The sequence below is a fragment of the Canis lupus genome, chromosome 7 (genome assembly GCF_011100685.1).
Source record: "Canis lupus familiaris isolate Mischka breed German Shepherd chromosome 7, alternate assembly UU_Cfam_GSD_1.0, whole genome shotgun sequence".
In the NCBI taxonomy this organism is placed as follows: domain Eukaryota; kingdom Metazoa; phylum Chordata; class Mammalia; order Carnivora; family Canidae; genus Canis; species Canis lupus.
The window spans coordinates 66,250,405-66,263,025 of NC_049228.1; the positions used below are offsets into that span (position 1 = coordinate 66,250,405).

The following is a 12,621-nucleotide window of genomic DNA, read 5'->3' on the forward strand; positions in this document are numbered from 1 at the left end:
CAGCAACTTCTTGCTAGACATGTCTCCAGAGTCAAGGGAAACAAAAACAAAAATGAACTACTAGGACTTCATGAGGACAAAAAGCTTTTGCACAGCAAGGGAAACCATCAACCAAACTAAACAGCAATCTACCAAATGGGAGAAGATACTTGCAAATGACAAAGGGCTAGCATCCAAAATCTATAAAGAATTCATCAAATTCAACATTAAAAAAATAAAAAAATCCAGTTAAGAAATGAGCAGAAGACATGAACAGACATTTCTCCGAAGACAAATGGCCAACAACATGAAAAAAAGGCTCAAATCAGGCATTATCAGGGAAATACAAATCAAAACCACAATGAGATACTACCTCACACCCGTCAGAATGGCTAAAATTAACAAGTCAAGAGACAAGAGTTGTTGGTGAGGATGTGGATAAAGACAGAACTTTCTTACACTGCTGGGGGGAATGCAAACTGGTACAGCCACTCTGGAAAAACAGCAGGAGGTTCCTCAAAAAGTTAAAAATACAACTACCCTATGACCCAACAAGTGCACTACTAGGTATCTATCCGAAGGATGCAAACATAGTGCAAAGGGGCACCTATACCCCAATATTTATAACAGCAATGTCCATTAGAGCCAAGCTATGGAAAAAGCCCAGATGTCCATCGATGGAAAAATGGATAAAGATGATGCAGTGTGTATACAAACACAAACACAAACACACACACACACACACACACACACACACACAATGTAATATTACTCAGCCATCAATAAGAATGAAATCTTGCCACTTGAAACGGCCTGGCTAGAACTAGAGGGTATTATGCTAAGTGAAGTAAGTCAGTCAGAGAAAGACAAGTACTGCATGATTTCACTTATATGTAGAATTTAAGAAACAAAACTGATGAACACAGGTGAAGGGTAGGAAAAATAAAATAGGTTAAAAACAGAGAGACAAACCATAGGAGACTCTGAACTATTATAGAGAACAAACTGTGGATTGCTGGAGGGGAAAAGGGTAGAAGGATGGAATAAACTGGGTGATGGGCATTAAGGAGGGCACTTGATGTAAGGAGCACAGGTGTTTATAGAAGACTGACAAATCACTAAATTCTACCCTGAAATTAATGATATACTATATGTTAACTTGATTTCAAAAGGAAAAAAAAAGAATCATAGTTCTAAATGTAACAGCTAAAACTTAATAAACTTCTAGTACAAAAGAGGAGAAAACCTTAGTGATCTGGGTTTAGCAAAGATTTTTCAGAAAGGACACAAAACACAAACAATGAAAGAAAAATTTATAAATCAGACTTCATCAAAATTAAGAATTTCTGGGGATACCTAGGTGGCTCAGCGGTTAAGCGCCTGCTTCAGCTCAGGGCGTGATCCTGAAGTCCCGGGACCGAGTCTACATCAGGCTCCCTGTATGGAGCCTGCTTCTCCCTCTGCCTATTCTCTGCCACCCGCCCTGTGTCTCTCATGAATAAATAAAATCTTAAAAAAAAAAAAAAAAAGAATTTCTGCTCTTCCAAAAACACTATTGTAAGAATGAAAAGACAAGCCAGATGAGGAGAAAATATGTGCAAATCCCGTATCTGATACAGAATTTGAATTCAGACTCTTAAATCTCAATAGTAAGAAATCAGTTCAACAATGCACAAAAAATGTGAACAGATACCTCATCAAATACATATGACTGACAAGCAAGTGAAAAGATGTTCAATATCAATGACTGCTGAGTCATTAGGGAAATGTAAATCAAAACCCCAACATACCACTGCACACCCATATAAATGGCTAAAGTTAAAAAATAACCAAACAACTTTCAATAGAATTAGAAACAATATACTCAGAATTAACTATTACTTAGTCCATAAACTAAGTTTCTACATATGCAGTTCTAATAAAATATTTTATCAGAAACAGATTAAATTAACCACAAATATAGAAATTGCATTAAAAGATACTTCCAGTAGTACAGAATTAAAGATTAATTTACTCACTGTGTTTTTGGATGGCTCCCATGCAGCATCTACCTTCCCCACATCTTGCATATCTTGGAGCTGACGCAGCTGAGACAAGGTATGATGCCTCAGAGCTTCATGCAAAGGAGTATCCCCATCCTTATCCTGAATATCTAATTTGGCACCTGCACGGACCAAAAGCTAAAAGAGAAAGACATCTTATTTTGCTAAGGTCTCTCTGGCCGATAAGAAATTACTACATATTTAAAGTAACAAAGACAAAATCAGAGAGGGAGACAAACCATAAGAGGCTCTTAACTATAGGAAACGAACTGAGGGTTACTGGGGGGGGAGGGGTTAGGGGATGAGGTAACTATGTGATGGATATTAAGGTGGGCACTTGATGGAATGAGCACTGGGTGTTATATACAACTGATAAATCATTGAACTCCACCTCTGAAACTAATAATACACGATATGTTATTTAATTGAATTTAAATAAAATAAATTTTGATAAATAAAGTAACACTGACAGATCCCTGGCCCTACCTGAAGGTAGTGATCTTAGAGTCGTGGGTCTACTTAGGATTCATTCTCCCTCTCCCTGGACCCCTGCTTCCCCTGCTCGCTCTAGCTCTCTCTCAAAGGAATAAATAAAATTTGTAATAATAAATACATCTTTAAAAATTAAAAAGATTTTGTCAAGTAATTTCTACACCCAATGTGGGGCTCAAATCCACAACCCCAAAATCAAAAGTTTCATGCTCTACTGACTGAGCCAGCCATTATCCCCCCTTTTTCTCCTTTTAATTGCAGATATGTGAATTGGGATATTTTAAGTACTTCCAATAGGACCAAATCGTAAATGTTCACAATTCTACTACTACTTAAAGATATTAACTTATTTCAAGCAAGTTATTTATTCTATTCTCTTTGTGGTTAATTTTCTCCAAATGTAGAGTCATAAGGAAAGTCAAAAAATCACAGATAAATGAAAATATTTTTAGCAAGAAGAATTTTAGGTAACAATGTGAAGTGTGTGCTAAACTACTGAGGTATTGATATAACTCAAAAATATCTTAATAAATATAACTTTATATTTAAGACTTTACTTATAGTGCTTTATTGATTTTCCTAATCCTTTCTACAAATGCTGTCACAGAGTTTTAAAAAAACACAACAGAAGACAATCTCAAGCATATGGTCTTACCTGTCTTGGCAAATTATCATTTGTTGGTGGTTTTCCTTTTTTTTACTTTGTTCCCAAAAGTTTACATAAAATGTCACTCTAGGACAGTGTTTCTCAAATTTGAACATGCATGAGAATTACCTGGAGGACTTGTTAAACCACAGATTGCTAGTTCCCACCCCTGGAGGTTCTGATTTGGTCGGTCTGAGGTGGGGCCCAAGAATTTTCTACCAAGGTCCCAGGTGATGCTGATGCTGCTGGTTCAGCTTCTAAACTTTAAGAATCACTGCTCTACAAAAAAATTTTAAACCGATAATCTTTCAAATATTTTCTCTGGAATATCAGATTAGTCAAATAAAAATATGTATTTCAGTTTTTTTGGAATCTGTGCAGTAAACGTCCAACCTAAGCTTTTAATTATAGTGCACTCTCAATTACACAAATTAAGAGGAAATGTACTTTTTAAAAGCCAGTTTATATGTTACCATGAAATTCTCTGATTTAATATTTTGGGAAGTCGCAAGTCTGGCAACAAAATTATACAACAGACCTTGAATATCAGTTTTAAGATTTTTTCCCCTATTATAAATTAAAAACTCTTTACCCAACTAATACAAAATATTAGCCTAAAATCATAATTTTTACAACCAACTATGCTTTTTGAAAGATCTAACCATGTATAATTTTCAAGACCTTCTAGAAATCTGTCTAAAAACATAACTATCAGGTAAGATTCTTCTTAGTAAATACTTTACCCTCACAATCTGGGTGTGCTGTCGTTCAACAGCAAGGTGTAGGGCAGTCTGTTGGTTCACATTCTGGATATCCAGATTAGCATTACCCTGAAAAAGAAGAATGAAGTTTACATACTCAAAATTTGACAACCCTGGACACTAAAACTGTAACTCTTCATTAGGAATAAACAACACAGAACACTGTTGACCACTCTCCTCCCTTCTAGCTATAGCAACATTGTTCTCATAACAGTAGCTGGCGATACAGCAAGAATTAGATGGGGCAATAAACTTTCTGAGATAGAACAGCAAGTTTACAATAATTACTTATTATGGTGACTCTATCTAGGAACAATTAAAAAACAAAGTTCAGTACAGAGCTCAAACACATCTCCCTCTCAATCTCCATTATATAGCAACAGAGGTAATTACCTCCTTTTCATTGTAAATAATATTTCCTGAAGTTCTATTAGTGAGTCTTCATATTGGATTTAGATTTACTTTAATGACCTAATAAGGTCACCTCCTCTTGCTGCATGACTGAGCTCTTATTCAGTGAAAAGGAACTTCGCTGGAGGGTGAGAAGACAATGCTTAATTAGTACATAAAAATACTTACTAAAGGGAAAGCACAATGTCCTACCAGGGTCCTGGGATAGTCAAAGCACTATTTGAGAACAGTTGATGCCAAGGACAGAGGAAAGGAACTGAAAAGCAAAAGTCCTAAACTTATTGGCACAAGGGGACCTAGAGCTTCTAGAACTTAAGAGGCATTCTGCTATTTCATGATCATTTCCTCGACTCTAACACAGTCATAGTGCAACTTATTTCACAGGGTCAATATGATGATGGGATTAAGGGTGGGCTGCCTCAAAATAATCCCACTTTGGTATATTGATTATTTTGTATTAAAGTTACTTAAGAAATAGCCAGAGCAAGGACACTCTGACCTTCCTTCGTTCCCCTGAAAGCAGAAAATAAATTCCCCATGTGAAGGCTATCCTTTCTGCATCTGGAGGGTAGAGGGCATCCTTATTGCCAGAGATTAAGAAATTAAGGACCAAGAATTACTATCTAAACTTTGTTACTTCATTTATTTATTTGCTAACCCAAGTGCAAACCCCTTTGTGTATTCTCCACAAATTATTATTTGTTTAAAAGGTATAAAAAGTTGCCTCACTTTGGAGAGTCTCATATTTTTCTGAGCTCCCACGTATACAAAATTAAATGTGTTTTTCTCCTATTGTTATGTCTCATGTCAATTTAATTATTAGACCAGCCAAAGAACCTAGAACAGAAGAAAGAAAAAATTTTCCCCCCCTCCAGTAAAGATTCAGAAAAAAAGCATGTAAAACCACCCTATATACAATGTCTTGTGTAATAATTTTAAAAATTAAATTAAGAAAAGGGCTACAGATCCGTAAGATAAACTTTATCATTCTGTTTACATCTTACAACCATTCATGCCCTCTGAATACAACTCTGAAACCCGACCTGTGCCCTTGTTTGGGGTATTAGGTAGAGTTGAAACTCCAATAATGCTATGACATATTCTGGAAGATTGGAGTTTCTGATTTGTTTTTATTATTTATGTTTCTCTGGGTGTCATCAGGAAGAACTTGATCTCAGCTTGTTTTCTTACCATGCCTGTTCTCATTAAATGCACAAAGTGAGAGATTTTCTTTTTTAAGTTCCTGAACTTTTCCATCATTAGATTTTCCAAAGTAGTATTCACTGTACGGAGGTACTTTAATTCCTTTATCTAGAGAGTAGTTCATGAACATCGGGCCCACTTTCAGTTTGAGGTTATTACATGTAAAGCTGCTAAAAATATTGTGCACTAAAGTATTTGTGAGGAAATATGTCCTCAGTTCTCTTGAGTACATACCTAGAGGGGGGCTACCAGGTTGCATAGTAAATACATGCATAATTTTATTAAGAACTGCCAAAACTTTCAAACTTTCAAAGTGGCTCTAAAAAATACCAGCAATGTCTGAATTCTAATTGCTCCACATCCCAACCAACATTTGGTTAATCTTAGTTATTTTCATTGATAGTAGTAGTACTAGAAGCAGATTAGTAGTATTTCACTGTGGTTGTAATTTCTAGTATGTGATTATTGAAACAAAATCACAGGAAATATGGTCAACATCAAAAAATAACTATTTCCATTTATTTGTAATATACAATTAGAAACTGAAAATTCAAACAATACAATTTACAACAGCATGAAAGAAACGAGTTAAGATATATCTGGGGGGAAAAAAGGTTCAATCTAAAATGTGCAGTGCAACCAGAATGTCAAGACTTTTTAATGGAAACTAGTAATCCGATTCTAAAATTTATAGGGACATTCAAAAATCTAAAATATCGAAGTAATTCTCAGAAAAAAGAACAAAGAACAAAGTTGGAAGAGTTACTTTAACGGATCTCAAGACCTAATTAAAAACAATAATCAAGACAGTGTGACACTGGCATATTGTCAGTTATCTGTATTTTGCATTGAAACGGAAATTATCACAATTAACAATACTTTAAGAATAGTAACCTTAATAATAAAGGCTTATTAGTCAATGGTACTGGTGACAGATGATAGCTACACTTGGGGTGAGCAAAGCATAATGAATAGCATCCAAATGGTCAAATCACTATGCTGCTGTACACCTGAAACTAATGAAACACTGTGTGTCAGCTATACTTCAATGTGATGCTAATCACACATAATGAACAATTTACTAAATGTTCCTGCTATTTCATCTTCTTAACTAGACTAAGTTCTGTGAATCAGAGATCACAGATAATTCTTTGGTAACTTCAGTGCTTCTATATGGCATATGCTTCATTGAAGTATTTAAAAATTTTGCTGAAAAACTAAAACATCATAAAACTATAGTAAATAGGGATCCCTGGGTGGCGTAGCGGTTTGGCACCTGCTTTTAGCCCAGGGCGCAATCCTGGAGACCCGGGATCGAATCCCACGTCCGGCTCCCGGTGCATGGAGCCTGCTTCTCCCTCCTCCTGTGTCTCTGCCTCTCTCTCTCTCTCTCTGACTATCATAAATAAATAAAAAAAAAATTGAAAAAAAAAAAAAAAAACTATAGTAAATAAATTCCCCCAAAATCCAATCTCATAAAAATCTGGTGTCATCTTATTTCAAAGATGAATCAAATGACTGAAGTGAACCTGCTGCTATCCAGTCATAGATTCCTGGAGTCCAGCAGTAGGCATGAACTGAATCCCCAGGTCCTGGCTGTAGCCTGGAGTTATCTGACAGCAACTGGCCACACTAGCTTAGATACCAACATAATGGTTCTTGGCCTTATGGCTGATGGATACTTCTGACAACAGTGGTAGCGATTCTGGAAAATCACTTATGCCTATTTCATGGAACCAATCTAGGAACACTGTAGAAGGGAATAATCGGGCTACACACACACAGACCACTACCCTCCATTTAAAAGTGTTAGGCAGAAGAATGGAGTGCATGCACCATATCTGAATTTCCATAATCATGGGATTTTACTATAACCTATCAATAGGTAGTTGATGAAGTAATAAACAAATGGCAACGGTCCAAAATTGTTAAAAATTATGGCACAGCTTTTCCTACCTGATGTACCAACAGTTCAGCCACTTCTACATGATTGTTTAGCGCAGCCAGATGTAAGGCAGTATAACCATCATCTTTCTTCTCATCCACAATCCATGGTCTTGGTAATTTAGACAGTAAAACACGCATTGCACTGAAAGTCAAGTTTACATGATTTTGAGATTTACATAATTTGATATTTAATTAAATATTTCACTATTTTCTTTAGAAAAAATGTTCAAAGAAAACTTCTGAAATCAAATAAAAACATTCTTCTTTAAAGAAAATTATGCACTGAGAGAAACATGAATTGTATTTTTTTCTAAATCTCTAATGTGCAGCTTTTTGATGCTTTAGGAGGTAAAGAAACTATCACCATTTAGGGAATAGAATCAAACTAGAATAGGAGTGTGTTACAAAAGGAAAAACCTAATGAGAGAAAAAAAAAAAAAGGAGAAAGAAATAGATCCAAACAAGGACAATTTATGGTCTTGTGGAAACTCTTAGGTTCAACTTGAATATTATCTATTAATGAAAGAGTAAATAAAGAAAAGCCAGGTTAACAACAACAAAGTAGGAATAATAGTGATAAAAAGACAAATTTCATGTAACTGGTAGATTATCATGAACTGTAGTTAAAAATCTGATATATATCATTTAGCAATGCTAAATCCAGTTGGTATCAAAACACACAAAATGGTAATTACAATATTTAAAATTTTGGGATCAATAACAACATATTTCCAGAGCAAGAAAGTTATTCTAAAGAACATCAAAAAGTAAAGCATAAAAGAGGAGGAGAAGTCATTATCAAGAAGTGATGCTTCTTCAAAAAATAAACTATTGGGACTACATCAAAATAAACTTTGCACAGCAAAGGAAACTATCAACAAAACAAAAAGGCAACCTCCTCAATGGGAGAAGATATATGCAAATGATATATCTGAGAAGAGATTAATATCCAAAATATGTGAAGAATTTACACAACACCAAAAAAAAAAACAATTTGATCAAAAAAATGGGCAGAGGACCTGAACATTTTTCAGGTCCATAACTTTCCAAAGAAGTCATACAGATGGCCAACAGACATATGAAAAGATGTTCAACATTACTAATCATCAGGGAAATGTAAATGAAAACCACAATGAGACATCACTTTATACCCGTCAGAATGGCTAAAATCAGAGACAAGAAATAACATGTTGGTGAGGAGGTAGGAAAAAAGGAACCCTCCAGTGTACTGCTGGTGGGAATATAAATTTGTACGGCCAGTGTGGAAAAAAATATGTTCTTCAAAAAATTAAAAATAAAAGCATCATATGATCCAGTAATTCCACTACAAGGTATTTACCCAAAGAAAACAAAAACACTAATTCAAAAACATACATACATTTCTGTTGCAGTAAACAGAACACTCCTGTTTACTGCAACATTACTTACAAGAGCCAAGATATGGAAGCAATCCAAGTGTCCACTGACAGATAAAATGGATAAAGAAGATGTGGTATATATACACAATGGAATATTACCCAGCCATAAAAGAAAAAAAGGATGAGGTCTTACCATCTGTGACAACAAGGATGGACCTAAAGGGTATTATGCTAAGGGAAATGAGTCAGGTAGAGAATACTACATGATTTAACTTACATGTCAAATCTAAAAAACAAATGAATACACAAACAGCAGAATCAGACTTATAAATACAGAGAATAAACTGATGGTTGCCAGAAGAGAGGGGAGTAGTTAGAGAGGGGGAGATACGGGCTTCCAGTTACTGGATGAATGAGTCACAAGGGTCAAAGGTACAGCATAGAGAATATAGTCAATGATATTTAATAGCACTGTATGGGGACAGATGGCAGCTACACTTGCGGTGAGCACAGCATAACATATAGAGATGTTCAACCACTATGCTGTACATGTGAAACTAAGTAACATCATATGTCAACTACACTCAACTAAAAAAAATTATTTTTAAAGAAATACCTAGCCCACTCCCAAAAAAGAAAAGTAAAATTAAAAGCAACTTTTCTTACCATATACCAGTAACTGCTTAACAGAAAGATTTTATGCAGAAAACTCATAACTTCGAAAAATCCTCCCTTAATATATGTATCCACTATTTTGTTTAAGACTGAGAAAATGACTACCCCTATAAAGAGTGTTGGACTTGGCATGGACCTGATATACACATATTAGACATTAGGGGTTTTCCCACTCCTAACAAAAGACATAAAAACTGAAACACTTTTAAATTTGTGCCAACAAGGCGGTGGAGGGGAGCAAGCATAATTACAAGTATTAAGCTTTACATCCAAAAATTATTAAAAAGCCTTTCTCTGCTATATTCATTTATTGTTTATGATAAATAAAATATAAAGGAACATGAAAACATAATAAATAAAATTGTGCCAACAGAGTATTAAAAGACAAGAAATGATAATAAGACACATATTCGGATAGTTTTTCTTAGGTGATACATATGAAAGATAAAATTTTGAAATAGAGAAATGTTACAAACATATGGAGAAATAGGCTGACGATGTAGAGTAAGAGTGTATAAATGAAACTGTAAGCCTATAAAATGAGAATAAGGCCTAACAAGACCCAGAACATATTTCTTTAATATAATGGTCTATGAATCCCATGTAGGAAGCCCAAGAAATCTCTAAACAGTCTCTGGAAGATCCAAGTACTTTTTTTATGATTTTATTTATTTATTCATGAGAGACACACAGAGAGAGAAACAGGCAGCGGGAGAAGCAGGATCCATGCAGGGAGCCCGATCCAGGACTCGATCCCGGGTCTCTAGGATCACATCCTGGGCTGAAGGCGGCACTAAACCGCTAAGCCACCCGGGCTGCCCAGATCCAAGAACTTCTAAAACTGTATTCAAATTTGTAAGTTTACAGCTTTTGTCAGATTTTAAAATAGGTCTGTAACCCAAAGTATACAGAGTATCACAACTTAAATACAGCTTTTAGTGGTTGTTACTAAAGTCATAATCACTGCTTTGGGGTGACAAAATTATTTCAAAATCTATGGAAAAGTATGGACGTATCTATATGTCCCAGAGAAATGCACGTATCTATAGCTCTGCCTACAATTTTGAAAGCGTCTACAAACCCCTAAATCCCATTCGTGGATCTCACAGAAAGCTCAGGTTTCCTATTTTAGTTTGTTTACAGTAATTGTGAGTATTCTGATCTTCCTCCTTAAGTAGACTAAAATAAGATACTAGATATTGGGGTGCCTAGCTGGCTCAGTGGTAGAGTATGTGACTCTTAATCTCAGGGTTGTAAGTTGGAGCCCCACATTGGGTGATTACTTAAAAATAAAATCTTTAAAAAACGAGAGAGAGATAGTAGATACTATGTAACTTTGACTCAGATTCTTAACAGGGAAAAAACTGGTACCACATTGTACTACTGGATGTTTGGATTTGGCATAATCTTGGTGCCAAAACATTATCTAGAACTCTACACATATGTATGTAAGAAATGACTATGTAAGAAATGACCATGTAAGAAATGAACTTATAAGGCTTTTATGATTCTTTTGGAGAGTTTAGAAGATATAAGCAATAAATCACGCGGAAAAAAACTTTTATTAAAAATAAAGTGAAATCATAAGATAGTAAACACTTATTGATTTAAACAAAAACTGATAGGATTATGTTGAGAGAAATGGTGTAAGAGACAATGTCAATAGTTTTAAATCTTCATTTCTCATGACATGACATCAGTAGATATTATCTACAATTGATAAATTAGGAAAACTGCAGGATAAGCTGGAAGTTACTGAATAGGGAGGGTGTTGGGGGAAGCAAAGGGATGAAGAGGGATAAAGGAGAACACATTCTTTCATTATAAGCTTTGTAGTACTATTTGACTTAGCTATGTATATATGTATCAGATTTTTAAAATTTAAGTCAAAACACTAGAATAATATTTAGGCTTACTATATTAACATCTTTTAACTTGCTACTTTAGTTCTTATAGCCAAACTATACAAATATGACGTAAGTTTTACATTATAAAGTGTGGTTCATGCTACTTTTACGAAGTTTTTTTTTTTTTTTTTTTTTAGTCAAATTACTGAATATCCTTGAGAAGATGGTTCTTGTGAAACCATGTTTCCCACTATCTCGCATTCCTGTTTCGGAAGTACCTTCTCATATTATGCTGCCAATAACTCAGAAAAGAAAGGGAAAGAGGAGCAGTTTCCTTCTCTGAGCATAAGCTATCCACTGACATGTGGATGTCCAAGCCATCATAACTTGTCCTTCTGGGCTTGTATTTCCTAAGTGAACAAGTGAGAGAAAGCTGAAGTCTCTCAGAAAGAAGAGCCATGGCTCAGAAGGTTAGTAAGGCATTTAAACAGAAATAGAGACGTATTTTTGAAAACCTACTCTCTCTACTATCTCACTACCTTATGTCTTCTTGCCTTTTCCTCTCAGTACAAAATGTGTAAATGAACTGTCAGGGCAAAAGAAAGATGGTAATTCCAAGCTACTGTTACAAGTAACAAAAATGATCCCAGTCCCTTCTCGATTACATTCTATAAAGTAAATCAAATCCTTATACTAAAATGCAAAATTCAGATTTTCAGAGATCATGTTTTCACTTCAGAACCAATCCATTCTGTTAATTAGTCCTACTTCTGTGGGGTGGACAGTCTGAGGAGCCCATAATCCAACCAGGAAAGCCACGGTCAGCTATCCCCTGCAGTGCTGTAGTTCCTGAAGAGGAGACTTATGCTACAAGCACTCAAGTCCATAGAGTTGCTGAGATCAGGGTGTGACCAGTTCGACACATCAATAATTTGATTAAGTCAAAACTCTCACCTGTGGAGCACAGTGTATGAGATTTGGAGGTATTTTTCCTAATGCCCATACACTCTTCTTTATTTCTCAATCTAGTTGTTTTCCAAGAGGTTAAGGACATGGATGGTTTAAAGGTAAGATCTTACTACCAGTTAAGCAGGCATTTGTGAACAGTGCCAAAGAAGCATTAAGTTCCGGAACAACTAATAGTGGTGCCTAGCATAATCCCTGGCACATGGTAATACTCAAACGTTTGCTGAATGATGAACAAATGAGTTCTAAGAAGTAGAGGGGACAAGCAGCTGTCTACATTGGTATGTAGCAGTC

At 35.4% G+C, this 12,621-nt stretch overlaps 1 protein-coding gene across 1 annotated transcript in view; it reads right to left on the bottom strand.

Annotated features, from left to right (window-relative positions):
* MIB1 (MIB E3 ubiquitin protein ligase 1) overlaps positions 1-12,621 on the bottom strand; it is a 136,886-nt gene that overhangs the window by 23,029 nt on the left and 101,236 nt on the right. The window contains exons 13-15 of the mRNA XM_038543674.1: positions 7,491-7,623; positions 3,903-3,989; positions 1,998-2,159 (exon numbers count right to left, since the gene is read on the bottom strand). Coding sequence (XP_038399602.1) covers positions 1,998-2,159; positions 3,903-3,989; positions 7,491-7,623 — 382 coding nt within the window. The remainder of the gene's footprint in view (positions 1-1,997; positions 2,160-3,902; positions 3,990-7,490; positions 7,624-12,621) is intronic.